The 21,244-nt window shown below is 38.8% G+C and overlaps 1 protein-coding gene across 3 annotated transcripts; it reads left to right on the forward strand.

Annotated features, from left to right (window-relative positions):
* Positions 1-1,050: 1,050 nt before the first annotated feature.
* LOC103723545 (protein CELLULOSE SYNTHASE INTERACTIVE 1-like) lies at positions 1,051-20,690 on the forward strand. Of its 3 annotated transcripts, none has more exons than XM_008814497.4 (8): positions 1,051-1,207; positions 1,811-1,927; positions 3,902-3,975; positions 7,402-10,456; positions 10,674-13,218; positions 14,256-14,710; positions 19,926-20,042; positions 20,175-20,690. In XM_008814497.4, the coding sequence occupies exons 3-8, from the start codon at positions 3,911-3,913 to the stop codon at positions 20,313-20,315; spliced, it is 6,378 nt and encodes a 2,125-aa protein (XP_008812719.2). In that variant the 5' UTR covers positions 1,051-1,207; positions 1,811-1,927; positions 3,902-3,910; the 3' UTR covers positions 20,316-20,690. The 3 variants fall into 3 exon arrangements, with proteins under 3 accessions (XP_008812719.2, XP_038973155.1, XP_008812720.2); XM_039117227.1 differs by having other exon boundaries at positions 1,055-1,207; positions 1,790-1,927; XM_008814498.4 differs by lacking the exon at positions 1,051-1,207 and adding an exon at positions 1,237-1,630.
* Positions 20,691-21,244: the final 554 nt, after the last annotated feature.

Below are 21,244 nucleotides of genomic sequence, written 5' to 3' on the forward strand. Positions count from 1 at the left end.
ATCCCATTGATTAATATGCACTTGATTAATTTTATAAGCAAAATATTATAGATGATGGTGAAATTTATATTGATTTATGTAAAAGATTTTTTTTTTGATTTTAATGCATGGCTGATTTTATTGTCTGATTAAGGTTGATAGTGCACTCATATTTTGGTGGAACGAATACCTAAATTACTTGTCGGAAAAAAAGATGAATTATTGAAACTTAATTTTACTTTTTTAGTTAAAATGAAAATCATAAGCAATGACATTAATGTTATTACTATTACTACTACTATTGATATTATTATTGTTATTACTATTACACTCGATAAGTAAGAAGTTTCTCTTTTTATAAACCAAGAGATATTTATTAATAATTATAAATTATTACTCATAAGAAATCATTAATGAAGTATTTCTTTTACGAACCACTTTTTCAAACATGGTAACTTAATACTTTATCATACTTTTTAGCCTTATTTGGATGTAAGAGCGCCTTATTTGCAAATAAGAAGTGTTTTATCTCTATGTGACAGAAGATCATGACTCCAAGAAAGAGTTATTTAATGGAAAGAAAGCAATCAACTCCAACAGAAAATTTTGATTTAAATGAACATTTATAAAATACCACCTTTAAAATAAATGCTATCCTAATTTTTGATGATTGTCTGAACAAATTTGTTCTTAGCCATTTAAGATTGCTTCTTTGGACCTGCCTCTCCCCTCATGCTCTACTACATGGTGGATAACTTATTGACACTTCGAAAGTCCAAACAGACCCTTTTTGTAAATTAAAAAAAAAAACTATAATTAGTTCAGTAATTGTTCAAGAGAGAAAAAAAAGAGAGATACCTTTAGATAAAGATGAACACATATTAACCACCCTAATGAAAGGTTTTGCATTAACCTTTCATCATTACTGTTCAGGATTAATGCGGCTCTCGCGCCGATCCGCTACGAGCCGCCGCCGCCGCCGCCTCCAAACTGGCGCCGTAAATTGTCGGCGGACGTCAGACTAAAGAGAGAGAAACCCCGAGATTACTATAAATAACAGCTCATTTTACTGGTCGAAATTTCGGACGCCAAAAGAAAAAAATTGGAGCCTCTCTCTCCTCTTCTTCGGAGGCGGAGAGAAAAAATCTGTGCTGCTGTCTGAAAGATCTCCACTTCACTCTCGTCGACCACTAGAATCGAAGCTCTTCTGCTGCTTGAGTCCGTCGAGGTTGCTCTCCTCTGATTTTTCTCGATTTTTTCACATTTTTGGTCCATTTTTCGGCTCTCTGCGAGAATTTGGAGTGGGAGTGGACGATCCGGTCTCCTCTGGAAAATCTGGCATTAATGCGGTCGTTTACACTCTGAAATTTACTGAATTGTTGGAACTTTGGAGTCTTTTTGAGTCCCAGGTGAACGCTTTTACTTCTATTTTCTCGGAAAGTGGAGGCTTTTGCGGGATTAGTGAGTGATCTGGTAGGTGCGAAGTGGATGTGGAGAGTTTTGTCTGGATTCGGTTTGCTTTGTGAGAACTGTTTGGGAACATTGAGAAATCATCAGATCTGTGGACGGAAATCACTGGTTTGATGATTTGGAGTTGGAGCAAATGCCAGTGATTCAGATCTAAAAATACGAGTGCTCTAACATTTTAGTGGTGATTTTTTTTTCTTGAAAATTTAGATATGTTACTGAATGCTACTTATCGATTTAGATTTCTCTAATTCTTTTTATCTCGTCCTTTGATTTGGAGTAATTGGTACTGATTTATATATAGTCCTGATCGCAAAATATGATTTTCATTTAATTAGTTCAGGTTGTTTTGATTTGGAAGCAGATCGAGGGCGAAGAAGAGAAGTAGGTTTACTTAGCTGAGGGCTCTTAAGCAGCAGTAAAGCTGGCGACAACACTAGCGTGGAGGTACAATGGTGGCAGCCATGGAGCTGCGGATCTGGTAGGTTTCCTCCTTGATGTTCTGTAAGGGAGTCAATGATTACGGTTAGCTCGTGGCATTGTTGCAGTATCTCGTAGATCAGTAGGAAATAGTTGGAGGAAAATGGATAGGAGAGTTAATTTTATTCTAGACGGGTCCTTGAATCTGGTGGTTCAATGCAATATATGGAATATTTTAGCCTTCCGGAAAGATGATCATAACAAAAGAAGCAGTTTCTTTTAGGTAGATCCTTTATAATTTTGGTTGAGAAAGAAAAAGGAAATCAGGTTGGGTTCTCTATTTGAGCTGCAGTTCTATATGTTTAGTGTTATGCATGCCCAAGTCCATTCATTTTCCATGTTCATTTTAAAAATGGTACTAGAAGAGTATGTCAATGAAGGTTCTTTGTCGGTTAAGATTCCAATCACTAAACCTCACTCATGATCTTAAATGATTAATTGTTAGACTTTGTTTCCATGTAATTGGGTCTACTGGAAAAAAAATACACGAGATGATTCTATTTTTTCATTAATACAGTCTTGAGACATCTGATTATCGTGTTTGAATTAGGGTCTCTTTTTTTCACTGGTTTCATAGTAGTCGTAACGCAGTTCAGGTCTTTTCCTTTTCCTACGCGAGACTCATTGCCAAGCAGTAATTATCTGTATTATGAAATCTTCAATTTGTATCCTTTTGCCAATTATTTTATCTTGCTAATAGTATTCAGTTTATTCTCTCTAATTTTCTTTGTGCAAAAGAATTTTATCAAATCATCCTAATAAATGCTTTTTACCAATTAAAAAACACTGGATAGAAAGATTGTAATCTAAGCTAAAGCTTAGTAGAGCTTGTTTGTATGTACTGGAGGTTGTCGACATGAATATTGCTAAAATGCCTACCTGGTATTGTTTTGCTGGAAACAGTATGATGGAAGAAGGAATCTGACTGATGGAAGATTATGGTTAGAAACAAGTCTGATCCCCTTTAAGAGTAGCCAGTCAGCACTAAAAACTATCTGCCATCTAAAATCCCTGTGACTTCAAGTGATGCAAAATGTAGACTTGCAGATGTGCATCACATATTTGATCATGCTAGGATAAGCTTGTTAGATCTTCAAAAGCCAAATTTATGCCAGATCTATTTGCACTGGACTTGTCAATAATAAAATCCACTGTCTTAACAAAAACCACATGTTCAGGATTTTGAACCACCGATGTTTCTCTTTTAACTTATCAGATTTTAGGACCTCCTTATACCATGGATGGGACCCTGACCCGGTAGTTTAAATGTGGCATCACTTAGTAAAAACACTAAGAGATGACTCAGATAGCTTGATTTGTTAAAAAAGCAACCTGATATTTCCTATGCAACATATATCTCCGACATTATTGTATCATTAACAAGCAATGAAAAAGATAATAACAGAGATAACTTATTAATCTTTACCCTCATACTGCTATGGATATATGATCCTAAACTACCTGGATAAGAACCATAGGACTAAGAAAGCATTGAGTCTTTAGTATTTTGGCGGCATCAATTCTGAATCAAACTCAGCCACTTCATTATTGTACATTCTAGCTTTAGATTTGATCTTGTTTGAACTGACATTGGTAAAAACTATGCAGCTGTTTATTCTAGTTAGTTGTAGCCTTAAAGTTGCATGCATATATGTTCATGAACTTGAGAAGGATCAAAGGGATACCACTGATTACATAAATAACTATACAAAAATTGATGATATTAGTCAACCTCAGATTTTACAAAATTAACATTTAATTAATCTGTAAGCCGTTTTTGTGGATGCCAATTTATACATAAATTCAGACAGTATAATCTTACCTTCATATAATCCTTTTTAGATGATAATGGAGCTATTTGCAATGCATCTTAGCTCAACAACTGAATAATTGTGTATAGGTCATGGACACTAATCTGTAGCCTTCGTTGATGCACTTCTTATGATTAATGTTATTCCCCACTGTTCAATTACAGGAAAGAAATATGGATACTAAAGTTCAAGCTTCGGAGCCTCCAACTCCACACTCAGTAATGAAGATGGGCTTGAGGCGAGTTTAGAATTTCGTACTTCTATGTTTCAGATTTCATCACTAAATATCTCAGCAAGGGAAATAACTCAAAGTTTATTTACATTGTTAATTATTCTTTTTTAAAATTTATGATTGACCATATATTGACATTATGAATACATTCTAAGTTACAAAATACACACATACATGTATACCTGGACATATTTATTCCATGTGCAAAGCAGATGCTATGGCATAGCGCCCAAGTGCAATTTGGGCCGTTCAAATCAGTAATCCAAACCTAGTGTCAGTATCTACATTATGTAAAATGCTTATAGACCCAAAATGAATGATAATTTTTTCAAAAGAAAAGAAGTCAATGGTTTAATCTAAATCCAATGTTGGAACATCTCCTACACAATTGAAATTTGGTCTGCATGTGCTTCAAAGTTCAAACATATGCGGTCAGGATAAATTGTGTAGATTATCCATTTGAGTGGTCTACCATGCATTTTAGGCACAAGGCATGACTAAGTTATGCCTAGGGAACATTAAGATCATTAGCATACACATATTGAGATACATGATCACATTAGCTATGTATTGGTGTTAGCAACGTTTTAAATTTTGTGGGACGAAGGTGTCTTGGTTTCTCTATGGAACGAAATTTTCTGCTGTCCTGTCCCATCCCGGCAGTGGTCCCGGCCATGTATCCCTGCTGGATATCCTCCGTCTCTCTCCTCTTCTTCTTTCCTTTTTTTCTTTCTTTCCTTTTTTCTTTCTTTTTCTTTTACCTTCCTTTCTTTCCTTTCCTTTTTCTTTCTTTTCTTATCCCTTCCTTTCTTTCTTTTTTTCCTTTTTCTTCTTCTTTCTCTTTCCTTTCTTCCTTGTTTCCTTCCTTTCTTTTTCTTCTCCCTTCCTTTCTTTGTTTCATTTTTCTTCTTTTTCATTCCCTTCACTTTTTCCTTTTCTTTGTATTTCCTTCCTTTTTTTCCTACCTCTTTCTTCTTCTCTCCCCACATGCATGCAGGAATGACATGGGATGGCCGGATGCCCCCTGTCCCACCAGGAGCTAAAACCTTGGGTATTAGTGATACCATTGTGCCACGTTGCTTGCTCTTAGTTAGAAAAGATCTGTTGATATACATAAACTTGTAAAAATACTAATGTAATAGAGAATGTGCCATCCTGTTTTTTCTTATACCATTAAATATCTATTAACGGTCACATTGTCTCCATCTATATATTACTCAATAAAGTACAATAAACAGTCATTGTAAGCTCACACAGTTATGGTTTTGAGTTGCAACATTCATTTAATTTAAGAAAAAACATTAAAAGTTGATTGCCTTTGAGCTTACACTGACTAAATTTTAATACTATGTTATAAACTTCATGGTTTTGTGATTTATATAATAATCATATTATGCAAGCTCGACTATTTAAATATAGTTTTTTGGTGTCAATATCATATCAGAGGTTCAATCTGTAAATGGTTTCATGGGAAAAATATTGCTGTAGATTCTTCAAGTTAAAGCTGAAAGTTGTCTGGCCTCAAGGCAAGTCTTGGTTTCCCATAATTGGAAGCTTTGAACTAACCAAACGAATGCCCATTTAGGACTGATGGGCATGGACTTTCAAGCCACACTGTATACTATCTTGGATTTAGACCAGGACTTGTCTGGTTGCATCTCATCTCCATAAAGACATTATCACTAAAATGTTTATCTCGTCATTGCTTAGTTCATGTAGGCCCAGCTTTCTGGTCATACAGAATCATAATTTTGGCTAGAGCATGATCTTTAATATATCATTAATAGAAATTGACAAAATATACACTAACATAACATTTGGATGCTCATGTTAGTCTTGTACACATCCAACATGTAAGACAGAACACCCACATCTCATAACTCTTAACACCTACTCTCAAACTCATGGCTGATACAGTATCGCTGATTCTACAGTCATATGTGACTTTTTTAATGAGTAATTAGTAGGATGTTCATGGAGGTACAAGTGATGAATAGCAGATTGCTTTCATTTTGTATTACTCTGTCACCATGAAGTGAATGGCCAACCATTGTGACACCCACATCATTGTAATGTTTTCAAACCCCACACCTACCAACAATAGATTGCATGACCAGTAAACACCCCTCCTCCTCCCTTTTCCCAACTGCTACAACAATTAGCATTCTTGTTCCTAACCTCATAAGCATTACCATCGCCGCCAGCCTGAGTATTATTTTAATCACAGAATAATTTTCCTTTTTTTTTTTCCTCCATGCAGCAAATGTTTGAATATGTAGATATTGACCTGAGAAATATATATCTCCATGTGTGTGTGCTTCATGAACTTGTAGGCACATATATAGCTATAACCATAACCATAACCAGCCTTATTCTGCATGTTTTAGTTTGCTTTGACAAAACAGTTGTTGTTTAACTCCCTATATTTGTTATAAATGGGATCTTCATAAGGTTGATCATTATGCATGTTACAATGAATTCAATGGGAAAGTCCAATGATAAAAAGAAGGAGATTCATTAGCTCGTTATTTAGTAAGAATGGGTAAAAAGGGGGAATCTGTAAAAATTATTCAACAAGCTCTAGAAGGAATTCCTAGAGGTCCCTACGAGAATTTAGAAGTCCCACAAGCAAAAAAGTGGGCACGCACAAAGGGGTTGTATCCATATGCAATATGAGCATTAAGCTAATAGTGTATAAAATTTCAAACCCACACACTAAATAAAATATACAGCAGAATGGAAAGAGAAAAAAACAATAATTAACAAGAATAACAATTGTAAATGTGATGATTGCTCATAAGTCATAACTATGTTATAGGACCCTGTCAAGATCCATATTTTTCTCATTGCCATTTGAACTGTGTGATTTTGAATCATCCAATGAACTGATTTTCTCATTTTATTAGGTTCCAAAATCAAAAATATAAGGCTTGTCATTTATTTATCTATGGGACTCGACATATGCTTCTTTAGTTATTATATTCCAACATGGATGGTGATGCATTTAACTGTCAAATTTTCTTGAGAACACAGATTTAATAGTTAGACATCAACATCACAGTAGCAACATTGACAAAATTCCAACACTACAACATGCAAGTTCCTCTTGCCCTATCTGTTGTGTGTTCACATAGTACCTGCATAATGTTATGACATGTAGTATTTGAAGAATGATCCTCTTATTTAAGTGGGCAGTTGAACATCCAGCTATCTCCTGCATAATGTTATGACATGTGTAGTATTTGAAGAATAACCCTCTTATTTAAGTGGGTAGTTGAACAACCAGCTATCTCTTAATAAATGTTTAGAGGGTTATGTGCAGAATCATTTTAAATCACAGAATTTAGTAGCTCAGGATTGTGACCATTCTGCAATGCTGAATACTTGTGGATACCTTTCACCTATGGTTCTTGCTAAATGTGTTACTTTCAGAGACCGTGCTAGTATGGAGGATCCAGATGGAACACTTTCAAGTATTGCCCAGTGTATAGAGCAATTACGTCGGAATTCTTCAACTGCACAAGAGAAAGAGAGCTCCTTGAAACAGTTGCTAGAACTTATTGAAACTCGTGATAATGCCTTTGGAGCCGTGGGGTCGCACTCCCAGGCAGTTCCCATTCTTGTCGCCCTCCTCAGGTCAGGGTCATTAGGAGTGAAGATGTTGGCTGCTGCTGTTTTAGGATCTCTTTGCAAGGAGGAAGAACTAAGAGTAAAAGTATTGCTCGGTGGTTGCATCCCCCCACTGCTTGCTCTCCTCAAGTCCAGCTTGGCTGAGGGCCAAATTGCAGCTGCAAAAACTATTTATGCTGTTTCTCAAGGTGGAGCAAGGGATCATGTTGGATCAAAGATCTTCGCAACTGAAAGAGTTGTTCCTGTTTTATGGAAGCAGCTAAAACATGGTCTCAAAAATGAAAGTGTGGTGGATAGTCTGCTTACTGGAGCATTAAAGAATTTATCTAAGAGCACAGATGGTTTCTGGCCAGCGACCATAGAATCTGGTGGGGTGGATATACTTATAAAACTGCTTTCTTCAGGACAAACCAGTACACTTGCAAATGTTTGCTATCTTCTTGCATGTGTAATGATGGAAGATGCATCTGTCTGTTCACGAGTTTTAGCTGCAGGAACCACTAAACAACTCCTCAAGTTACTGGGGCCTGGTAATGAAGCTTCTATTAGAGCTGAGGCTGCAGGTGTCCTTAGATCTCTTTCTGCAAAGTGTAAGGAAGCCAGGCGTGAGATAGCTAATTCTAATGGGATCCCTGCTTTGATAAATGCAACTATAGCTCCATCAAAAGAATTTATGCAAGGAGAATCTGCTCAGGCATTGCAGGAAAATGCAATGTGTGCATTAGCAAATATATCTGGTGGATTGTCGTATGTGATATCCAGCCTTGGTGAAAGCCTCGAATCTTGTACTTCACCTGCACAGATTGCTGACACACTGGGTGCTTTAGCTTCAGCCCTGATGATATATGATATGAATGCTGAATCCATTAGGGCTTCAGACCCTTTAATCATTGAGAAGATATTGGTAAACCAGTTTAAACCTAAGTTTCCATTTCTTGTCCAGGAGCGTACTATTGAAGCATTGGCCAGTTTGTATGGGAATAATATTCTATCAAGGAGGCTTAACAATTCTGATGCAAAACGCTTGCTTGTTGGTTTGATAACCATGACAACAAATGAGGCGCAAGATGAACTTGTGAAATCTCTTCTTATTCTCTGCAACAAAGAATGTAGCCTATGGCATGCATTGCAAGGTCGTGAGGGGGTGCAGCTTTTAATATCTCTTCTCGGCCTCTCATCGGAGCAGCAACAGGAATGTGCTGTGGCTCTTCTTTGCCTCTTATCCAATGAAAATGATGAAAGCATATGGGCCATAACTGCTGCTGGAGGCATTCCTCCTCTTGTTCAAATTTTAGAAACAGGATCTCCAAAAGCCAAAGAAGATTCTGCAATAATCCTTGGAAACCTTTGTAACCACAGTGAAGACATACGAGCATGTGTTGAAAGTGCTGATGCTGTTCCTGCTTTATTATGGCTGCTGAAAAATGGAAGTGATAATGGAAAAGAGATTGCATCAAAAACATTAAACCATCTCATCCATAAGTCAGATACTGGGACTGTCAGCCAGCTCTCTGCTTTACTAACCAGTGACCAGCCTGAGTCTAAAGTATATATTTTGGATGCGCTAAAAAGTTTGCTTTCAGTTGCACCCCTCAACGATATTTTGCATGAAGGAAGTGCTGCAAATGATGCCATTGAGACCATGATAAAAATCTTAAGTTCTACGAAGGAAGAAACTCAAGCTAAATCAGCATCAGCTCTTGCAGGACTCTTTCATTGCCGCAAAGACTTGAGAGAAACTCATGTTGCTGTGAAGACTTTCTGGTCGGTGATGAAGCTGCTTAATGTTGAGTCTGAAAGAATTCTGAGGGAGGCTTCATGCTGCCTTGCAGCTATTTTCCTTTCAATTAAGCAAAACAAGGAGGTTGCTGCAGTTGCTAGAGATGTATTGAATCCATTAGTCCTTCTTGCTAATTCCTCAGTTCTAGAAGTGGCAGAGCAGGCAACACGAGCTCTGGCTAACCTTCTTCTGGATCATGAAGCATCTATGCAGGCATCTCCAGATGAGATTATTTTTCCTGTTACACGAGTTCTGCGAGATGGCACTATTGATGGACGAACTCATGCTGCAGCGGCAATTGCACGTCTTCTTCAGTGTCGCTTTATTGATCAGGCAATATCTGATAGTGTAAACCGTGCTGGGACAGTTCTCGCACTTGCTGCTCTTCTGGAATCTACTAGTATTGAAGCTGATGCTACATCAGAAGTTCTTAATGCGATGGTCACATTGTCAAGATCAAAAGGAGCAAGCGATCATATAAAACCTCCATGGGCAATTCTTGCTGAATATCCTCATACAGTAGTCCCCCTCGTTGCATGTATAGCTGATGGAACTCCCTTGTTACAAGATAAAGCTATAGAAATTGTATCAAAACTTGGTCATGATCAACCTGTTATACTGGGTGGTGTGGTTTCTGGCACCTCTGGGTGTATATCATCAATTGCAAGAAGGGTTATCGGGTCTAACAATTTCAAAGTCAAAGTTGGGGGAAGCGCTCTTCTTATTTGTGCTGCAAAAGAGAACAGCCAGAATCTGGTAGAAGCTTTGAATGAATCAAGCTCATGCACTCATCTTGTTCATTCTCTTGTTGGTATGCTTCATTCTACATATTCCTTGGCTGACCATGGAGATGGTGAAAGCAATATAGACATAAGCATTTATAGGCATCCTAAAGAACAAGATAGAAACGGTGAAGTTGAGTGTAGCACTGCTGTGATTTCTGGTAACATGGTTGCCATTTGGCTACTTTCTATGCTTGCTTGTCATGATGACAAAACTAAAGCAGCCATAATGGAGGCTGGAGCAATTGAAGTTCTTACTGACAAGATCTCTCAGTATGCATTCCTATCCATACAGGTAATTGGCAATGCCTTTTCGGCAGTTCCATCCCTTATTGTATGAGCTTTGCCCATTTCTGTATTTACTATATGTATATTTCATGTTTGCACTTTCATCAATATTTTTCGTGGATTATTTACATCTTCGCTTAATGTCATGATTTATCTGCATGGTTTTTAAATCTTATGGTCACTCTCAGGACTTAATCTGACGTATGTAAATGTAAAATTTGCAGAGTGATTCTAAAGAAGATAACAGCACATGGGTTTGTGCTTTACTACTAGCAGTGCTGTTTCAAGACAGAGATATCATACGATCGAATGCAACAATGCACTCTATTCCAGTACTTGTAAATCTGTTGAGATCAGAAGAGTCAGCAAACAGATATTTTGCTGCACAAGCTTTGGCCAGTCTTGTTTGTAATGGTAGCAGAGGGACTCTGCTGGCTGTTGCTAATTCTGGGGCAGCTAGTGGGCTCATACCTTTGCTTGGGTGTGCTGATATTGATATAGCTGATCTTTTAGAATTGTCAGAGGAGTTCTCTTTGATCCGCAATCCAGAGCAAATTGCAGTGGAGAGGTTGTTTAGAGTTGATGATATAAGGATTGGTGCAACTTCTAGGAAAGCCATACCTGCACTTGTTGATTTACTCAAACCAATTCCAGACCGACCAGGTGCACCTTTTCTGGCATTGGGCCTTCTGACTCAGCTAGCAGTAGATTGCCCTGCAAATAAACTTGTAATGGTTGAAGCTGGGGCTCTAGAGGCACTTACTAAGTATCTCTCACTAGGACCACAAGATGCAACAGAAGAGGCAACCACAGAATTATTGGGCATTCTGTTCAGCAGTGCTGAAATAAGGCGTCATGAATCTGCATTTGGTGCTGTTAATCAACTTGTGGCAGTCTTACGATTGGGCGGAAGAAATTCCAGGTACAGTGCAGCTAAAGCTTTGGAGGGTTTGTTTTGCTCAGATCATATCAGGAATAGTGAGTCAGCTCACCAAGCCGTTCAACCCCTTGTAGAGCTTTTGAGCACTGGATCAGAGAGGGAGCAACATGCTGTTATTGCTGCTCTTGTTAGGTTGCTTTCTGAAAATCTGTCAAGAGCTCTTGCTGTTGGAGATGTTGAGACGAATGCAGTAGATGTCCTTTGCCGTATCCTTTCTTCGAACTGCTCAGTAGAATTGAAGGGAGATGCTGCTGAGTTATGTTGCGTCCTTTTTGGAAATACAAGAATTCGGTCTACGATGGCTGCAGCACGTTGTGTGGAGCCTTTGGTGTCTCTATTAGTTAGTGAGTCTAGTCCTGCACAGCATTCAGTAGTTCGTGCACTGGATAAGCTTTTGGATGATGAGCAATTGGCAGAACTAGTTGCTGCACATGGTGCTGTTGTTCCTCTTGTTGGTCTTCTGTTTGGTAAAAATTACTTGCTTCATGAGGCAGTTGCTAGGGCTTTGGCAAAGTTAGGAAAGGATAGGCCAGCTTGTAAATTGGAAATGGTGAAAGCTGGAGTAATTGAGAGCACACTTAATATACTCCAAGAAGCTCCTGATTTTCTCTGCATTGCGCTTGCAGAATTACTTAGAATATTGACCAACAATGCAAGCATTGCAAAGGGTCCATCAGCAGCCAAAGTTGTGGAACCTCTTTTCTCCCTACTAAGTAGGCCAGAAATTGGTCCTAGTGGTCAGCATAGTACCTTACAGGTTCTTGTTAATATTTTGGAGCATCCTCATTGTCGAGCTGATTATAACCTGAGACCTCGGCAAGCCATTGAACCAGTTATTGCTTTACTGGATTCCCCTAGTCAAGCAGTGCAACAATTGGCTGCAGAACTATTATCCCATCTCCTCTTGGAAGAACACTTGCAGAGGGATTCTGTAACAGAGCAAGCAATTAGTCCCCTAATCCAAGTTCTTGGGTCAGGTGTGCCCATTTTACAACAGAGGTCTATAAAAGCTCTTACTAACATTGCATTAGCTTGGCCAAATACAATTGCCAAGGAAGGTGGTGTTTATGAGTTGTCTAAAGTAATATTGCAAACTGACCCTCCCTTGCCTCATGCTATATGGGAATCTGCTGCTTCTATCTTATCCAGCATTCTCCAGTATAGTTCTGAATTTTTTCTTGAGGTGCCTGTGGCTGTATTGGTGCAGTTGCTTCACTCTGGAACAGAAAGTACAGTTGTAGGTGCACTAAATGCCCTGCTTGTGTTGGAAAGCGATGATTCAACCAGTGCTGAAGCAATGGCTGAAAGTGGTGCTGTAGAGGCACTATTGGAACTTCTCAGGAGTCATCAGTGTGAAGAAACTGCAGCAAGATTACTGGAAGTGTTGCTCAACAATGTGAAGATCAGAGAAACAAAAGCTGCCAAATCTGCTATCTCACCATTATCCATGTATCTTCTAGATCCTCAAACACAATGCCAGCAGGGAAGGTTGCTTGCAGCTCTCGCTCTTGGTGATCTTTTCCAAAATGAAGGCCTTGCTCGAATTACAGATGCCGTTTCAGCATGCCGAGCTCTGGTAAATCTTCTTGAAGACCAACCAACCGAAGAAATGAAAGTAGTAGCCATATGTGCCCTTCAAAATCTTGTAATGTACAGCAGATCAAATAAGAGAGCTGTTGCAGAAGCTGGCGGCGTTCAGGTTGTGCTAGACCTTATTAATTCCAGCAATCCTGATACGTCTGTTCAGGCAGCAATGTTTGTTAAACTTCTCTTCTCTAATCACACCATCCAAGAGTATGCTTCCAGTGAAACAATGAGAGCTATAACTGGTAAATTCTTGTGACTCTTGTCATGTGCCTTTCTTTGCAAATTTCTATTTGAACTTCTGTGTGTTCTGGGATGCCTGCAATTCAATCTCAACCACAAACAAATGCATAACTGAGGAAGATTACTGCTTGATTTTTTTTCTTTTTTTTGTCTTTCTCCTCACCATGATTGTACTTGTCTAGTGGTTTTCTTGACTAACTTATCCTTTATATTTGACAAATCAAACTTATTATGCTGAGCATATAATAAAGAATTATAGCTAAGACAAATGAGTATTGATTCCTTATAAAACATCATCTCTTTTTTTAGTTTAAGCTGTTTTGGTAAAAGAAATACACTCTGGTTTAGGGCTCAGAACATCTCATTTTCCAGTCACATGAATTACAAAATTAAGTTGATAAATATGTTTCCAAGTTCATGACTATGGCATTATCAAAGTATTATGTATAAAACTTCTAGGATAGACACTTAAACTAAATTACAGAAGATAATAAATGTTAGATCTAATTATTGAAATAGAGAGCTCTGGATTATGTAGCTGTGGACTCCTACAACACAAAGTCAAACATTGTTATTATACTTAGTATATTGAATTGTACTCATTGAGGTGGTGGTCAGCATTACTTCTCAAGATGGAGAGTCATCTGTGAGTTTGCAATTGACCTTTCTATTTAACAAGGAAGCTGGCTGAATTTAAGCTGTACATCATAATTATTTGTTGCCTTGTCGTCAACCATGACACCAACTTTCTAATTTTTCTATCTGTTGATAATTCTAATGAATTAAATGCTCATAATATTCATGAGCCATAGCCATAATTTTTTTCACCAGCATTACAATGGAATAATCTTGGAGACTATTCTGAGAATAAAAAGATTTATCACTAACATGACCATTTTTAATGTTGTTTCAACATAATTTGTTGAGGTTTTATTTCCAGACTTATTGTTTAGTCTAGCTGATGTTTATTTCTCATTCACTTGCTTTTTTCGTGCATGCACTATCCTTTCGATACCTCACAATTTTGATTCACGTGCAGCTGCCATTGAAAAAGATTTATGGGCCAATGGAAGTGCAAATGAGGAGTATCTAAAAGCACTGAATGCACTACTAGGCAACTTTCCTCGTTTGAGGGCTACTGAACCTGCTACTTTAAGCATTCCCCATCTTGTAACATCTCTTAAAACCGGCTCTGAAGCAGCTCAAGAAGCAGCATTGGATTCGCTTTTCTTTCTCAGGCAAGCTTGGTCAGCATGCCCAACTGATATTTTCAAAGCTCAATCTGTTGCTGCATCAGAGGCTATTCCCTTACTGCAATACTTGATCCAGTCTGGCCCACCTCGGTTTCAGGAAAAAGCTGAACTTCTTTTGCAGTGCTTACCAGGAACACTTACAGTCATTATAAAGCGTGGTAATAATTTAAGGCAGTCAGTGGGAAACCCAAGTGTTTACTGTAAACTCACACTTGGCAACAATCCACCTAGACAAACGAAGGTAACATACCGTGGCTAACCACACTTTGCATATCTAAAATGAAACTTCTGAACTCGTTTTTTGTTATTGTTATTCTCTTATTGTGGCCTGCCTTCCAATACTACTAATATCCTGAAAGCACTATCCTTATCTTACTAGATCAGCTTGTTTCTAATATATGATGGGAAGCTATTTTTCATTAGAGTCAGTAATTCAACTTTATTAATCTTGTGATGATTTCAATGATGTTGTATTTATTATTCATATAAAAATTAAATAGCTTATGCTATACAAATAGTATTTAACATAATATCTGAGATGGCTTATGCTTTTCTTTAAATATATTCAGGTTTTTATTTGGCATATGTAGGAATTTTAAGATGTTTGGTTGACCCTTTATCTTCTAACTCTTTAGTAGGTAACTAATTTATAGTTTCCTTTCCTTTTAATTGGGAGGTCTTAATCTGTGTCTCAGCAAAATTGTTATACCTATGTCAATCCCAGCTCCCAACTAATACTAAAGTATAAAAGAAATTACCAAACAGCAAAATGATGTCTGAATAGCAGAACTACTACTTCTTCTTCTTTGGTATTTTGCAACACCCTTCTGCCCCTTCGTAATTTGTTGACAGCATTTATGTCAGCCAAAAATGCATCAACATCATGGCCAAATTATTAGTAAAAGGTTGGTTGCCTATTGAGGTCAGGTGGGAAGAACATAATGTACATAAGCTAGGCCATCATGATTTCACCAAAGTAGATTATGATTCTTGGTGCATTGAATTTGTAAAAGTTTTAAGGACTCACCCTCATGACATGAAAATGGGATCTACTGGAATTTTAAAGTGTGAATCTCCATACAACATAGCAGGATATTTCTATGCAAAATAATTACGAAATTACAAGACAAAACATGCCAAGTGTCGCAGATGAAATTCTCAATGACTTGGTGAAGGATGGTTTTAAAACTTTTGTTGGCCAGAGGGCTTGCACCACCTCTGGCAAAAATATAGACAGCAGATCCTATCACAACAATCTGGACCATTTCTATGAATCCGAGCCTAGTACATGGTCAAATTTTCAAAAATGAATAAAAATCCAAAAAAATTGAGTATTATTATATTAGTTTTGTTCCTGTTTATCTTCTTCTCCTCTTTTCTTCCACTTCTACAGGAATCTGTGACCTCACAGTGTCAAGGTTGGTTTTAACCTGTGTGCACATGGTCAAACTATCTCGATTAGTTCACCACTTATTCCCTGAATACTACTACTCTTGCACGTCCTTTTCCAGTGTTCCTAGTTCTTTCACCTCCTATTTCCCACTAATCAAATATGCAGTGTTTTGAATTGCACTCTAATTGTTTTGCGATGTGACCATGTTGCCAATTATTCAAACGATTAATTTTTTGTATTTTCTTAATCCCATAATTAATGATATTCTACACAAGGAACTTTTAGTTACTAGGGTAGTTTTAGGTTCAGTATCAATGAGCCTTTCGATTTGTGAAACTCTAATTTTTGCATTGTATATCCATGGTGTTTGTTACTAAAATACTGTTAATTGTTTAGTTTCTTATTTGATATATTTGAAAATAAATAATTTAGAGAATAGTTTTATACATCACAGTTTTGTCACCTTCCATTCAATTAAAGTAGATTTCATCAACCAGCTTTCTTAATATCATTGCAAATTTTAAAGTTATATTTGGTAGGATACTAATCTATTTTAGTTCAACAATTAAAATTAAAAAAAGAGAATTTCTTAAATGTACATAAGCGTCTTTGGAATTGGGCCGCTTTTTATATCACCTTGCTCTGCATTTTGTTCGGTATATGCTTTAGATGTCCTCTCCACTCATATTCTTCACATCGGCTGCTTCAGACAAGCCCTTCTCCTACCTATTCAGGCAACTGCTTATACAGTTCTCATTCAACATTTTTGCACCTTTTGATCCCTTTTCTCCTATCCTGGATGGTCAGAAATGTCAGTGAAAAGACATTGGGCTCTACGAACAGATGAGTGGACAGCATACAACATCTTTTTGGGCACTTGCTTTGTCACGCCCCGAACCCAGCACCCGGGTCCGGTACGCGACCGGCCGCATGAGCCCTAGAGCAGTGCCCTAAAGATCATGCAAGGCCTATGATTAACAAAAATTCCAATAAATCCACAACTAATTTAATAGTTCAAATAGACAAATCCGACATGTCCAAATAGACAAATTGGTTCAATTACAAAGTCTTTAAATGTTCATCGACATCAAAGAAGGATAAACAAACTAACTAACTAATAACTCTGGTACTCGCACTCTGCGCCCATCCCATCCAAATCTATGCATCCTGCAACTCTGGTAAAGAAAAAGAAAAAGAGGGGGGTGAGCTTTACAGCCCAGTAAGAATCCCTACACATCCATACCAACACAATAATAATATGAATTCGAAAACCATGACAAATCGATGCACATTTCATGAAATCATAAACAGTTTCCATAAGACTCAAATAATCAATATAATTATGAACATCAAGCATCAATAAAAGTCCATAATTATACATCAAACATCAATGAAAGTCTGGCCACATAAGAATGATATAGTATATATATAGCTTATAAATCACTATGACTATTTTCAATGCTTTTTCTTCCCATTCCATGTTAACTTGATCCGGATCAATTATCTTTCCGATTTTGGGCTACATCCCGGTCACGTTTCCGGCCCGTGACGGGGCAATCAATAGTATCACATTTCCGGCCTGTGATGGGGCAATCGATAGTGTCACATTTCCAGCCTGTGACGGGGCAATCGATAGTATCACATTTCCAGCCTGTGATGGGGCAATCGATAATATCACATTTCCAGCCTGTGATGGGCCAATCAATAATAACGAGATAAGCCCAAAGTCCCAGTTCATTTAATCAATTCACAAATACACATCCATTCCCTTTTCCACTTTATTTCCGGCCTAGACTAACCATGGTCACGTTTCCGGCCCGTGACAGGGCAATCAATATAACATGGTTAGTCCATACCACCACATCCATAAATCCAATTATATAGGTATAGGTTATACACATACATGCATCCATTATAACACCAATCACAAGCTAACACGAACAAAACATAATTTAATATAAAACTATTTTGCTTTATCTGAATCATAGCATATCAAGTATATATAGTGCAAAAATATCTATATCATGTAGGATTGGCGTACAAGGGTTCTTACCGAAATTGTAGACTGACTCAAATACAGATCTGGATCATAACCTACGAGCTGGGGTGCTGAGTCCCCTGATCAAAACCTCCTGGCACCGCTGACTCTTTCCCTACAACATCAATTATAAATCACAAACTAAATTATTTAATATTTAAATATTCTAAACCATAATTCACATCTACTATGGGGTCCATCACCAGGTCCCCAAACATCTCAATCCCTCCAGATCTAGGGCAGTCGGGGTGGCCCGACTCCCACCTTGTACCATCGGCCTATGTCGTCACCAGCCGTGGCCGCAGCCATGCCAGCAACGATGGCCGGTCCCGATGAAGAGACCAACATAAAGGAATGATTCCTCTCTCTTCATGGTTGGGAATACATCTCCCTCCCTCAAATCTTTTTGATCCAAGGCCAATAGCCCTGATAGATGTGCCCTCTCCTTCCCCAACCCGACAACACCACTGGTCGAACCATCACCGGCCGCCATTGTTGCAGTCGCCGGCGATGGTGGCCGGCCAAGAGAGAGAGAAAGAGGTGGTGCCTTCCTCTTCTTCTCCCAAGAACCGGCATGTCCTCTTTCCTCCCTTCCCCCCTCCTCCATCATCAACGGCAGACCACTCTAATGGTGGCTCGGCTCCCCCACCCGACGGCAGCCACAGTGGCTCTCACCGTCGTCACCAGTCGGCGGCCAACCGACGAGAGGAAGAGGGAAAGGGGATGGGATCACGAGGGAGAAAGCTCGGATCCACACTTCCCATCTTCAGTTAACCCTAGAAATTCCTCACCAAAACCTCCCACAGTCCCGATTCAACCCAGCTTCCATGGATCCGGCCAACCCAGCGGCCGGCGGCGGCTACAAGATCCGAAAAAGAGAAGCCGAAACAGGGGTTCCCTGTTTCGAACTCTTCTCCGGCGATCTCACCGGCCAAAAACTTCACCCACGCCGCCCCAAATCCAGGAAATAAAACACAAAGGAAGGAACCATGCTTACCTCGGTCCGGTGGGGGTATTCCGGCGACCTTTCCGGCGGAAAATCGGAGGAGGAAGACCCTCGGATCCCCAAGCTTCTTCACCCGATTTGTGGGGATCTTCTTGAAGGAAGGAAGAGCTTTAAAGCTTCCTCCACGGTCGGCCGGTTCTCGGCTCCGGCGCTCGGTCTCCCCCGGCGATCGCCTCTCCCCGGACGCCGCTGCCGCCGCCGCCGCTCTCCCCCTCCCCTTTTTTTTTGTGTGGTGTTACTCCTCCCACGATCGTGCCCTAGGCACGATCGTAAATGGTGGATGGGCCCGGTCTTTTCGGGCCGGCCCATCCACCCCTCTTTTTTTTTTTTTTGGGGGGGGGGGGGGTATTACATGCTTTCTGACCAAAATATCTCTTGGCTCTTGCAAGTATGCCTTGCCCCTCTCTAAGTTTTTACTACTTGGAGCACCTTTAAGGCCTATATTATAAGTGGAGCAACGAATGGAACTGTTAGGAGTTGGTTAAAAACAAAGGAAGCCACAGGGCTTACACACCTTCGTCTATTTAATAAGACCAATGGTCTAGATCATTGAAGAGTTTTGGAAAAGTTGTTTTTCGGTTAGTTAAGTGCCTATGTACCCATCATTCTTGGGATCTTCCTGGAGTGACTTGCCCACAAGAATCGTGGACGGTGTGTCCGCACCAGACCAGCACATACCATGCCAGTGCCTTTTAGAGCAGCATGGCTGCATGCCAGTGCTTGCTCATGGTGCTGGTGCATGCCAAGCACAGGCATGACAGGGAACTGGTATGCAATGCTTTAATCCTTGACAAGAATACGTTGATTAATCATATGAAATGATGTAGAATATCTGAATCTAAGAGCTCTATGTGCTTCACTATAATATGCTTGTATATGACTGAAACATCATAAAATTTTGGTACATAGACTGCACAGCACTGTGGTAAAGCTTGAGCTTTATAATTTACTGATCGTAGGGGTTATTCTTGCATTACATAACTACAATTGTTTACTTTAGTGTCATCTTCCAATTTCAGATTGTGTCAACGGGTCCAACCCCTGAATGGGATGAAGCTTTTTCTTGGGTATTTGATAGCCCTCCTAAAGGCCAGAAGCTTCACATATCATGCAAGAATAAGAGCAAATTTGGAAAGGTATTGACCCCAAAGAAAATAGATAGATGTTATCCCTCTTGTGGCCTAACACATTGCTTCAAAATCTTTGTGCTTTTGACCTTAGTTCTACTGGAAATTGACTGCCTCATTTTCCTTTGTGTCTGACTGCAGAGCAAATTTGGAAAAGTAACGATTCAGATTGATCGGGTGGTTATGCTGGGATCAGTTGCTGGAGAGTATACATTGCTACCTGAAAGCAAAAGCGGACCCCCCAGAAACTTGGAAATTGAATTTCAATGGTCAAATAAATAGTATCTCTTATGAGGTGTGCCATCTTTGCAATTTTAATTTATAAAGAACCGAAATTGCTCCTTCTTGCCACCCTTTTAGCCTTGCGCTCTTTATGTGTCAGTGTATATAGTCTGCAGAGGAAATTGTCATCTTCGTTCTCTCGCATTAGAAAATGAGTTGTGTCGAGTACTCGGGCCTTTTTCTTTCTTTGCTTGTAATGAATTATTCTTTATTTTTTCCAACATTTGCCATGATAAGCTTTGAGAGAAATTGTAGCTTCAGAACTTTGATTTCCTCCTTTTTTTTTTCCCTTGTAAGAGATGTTTGTATGAATGTTTCTAATGAGCGTTGAGGAGTGTTTTTTAAAGTGAATGCAACTTGTCTCTATTTTTCACAGTCGAAATGTCGAGAGAATTATTATTGCTCAGACTTTATACAGCCTATACAAGAACAATTATTGGAAGGAATTTCCTATACAGTTTTCATTTGTTGCTATTTCCCTTTCTTAATTGATCATTCTGAAGTTAAAAAAGTTTTGAGGCTTGAAATAATGCATATAACCTGAAGATGGACAATGTTGAGCATGCTGTCTTTCCCGTGTGCTATGACAAGATGGTCCTTCTGACGGAATAATTGTGGCATACATTTTTCATTGAATGATCAAAGAGACACCCCAAAAAAAAGAAGGAAAAAAAAATCGTTACTTGGTTCGTGGATGTTAAAATTGCTATAAGTTGCTGTTAATTTTGTTGAATTAAATTAAATATTTTAAAATTTTGAAAACCAAATTGGTTAACGGCCAAGTGGCAAGCATTCGTGCACAAGCAAGGGAGTAAACATGAAAAAAAATTCCTAAAGAAAGCAAACTATGACAAGTGTCATGCATCCAGCACATGAGCAAACATTGAAAAATTTTCAAAAAAAAAGCAAATGTTATGCATCCAGGCAAG

This window comes from Phoenix dactylifera, unplaced genomic scaffold (assembly GCF_009389715.1).
Source record: "Phoenix dactylifera cultivar Barhee BC4 unplaced genomic scaffold, palm_55x_up_171113_PBpolish2nd_filt_p 000190F, whole genome shotgun sequence".
Lineage (NCBI taxonomy): Eukaryota > Viridiplantae > Streptophyta > Magnoliopsida > Arecales > Arecaceae > Phoenix > Phoenix dactylifera.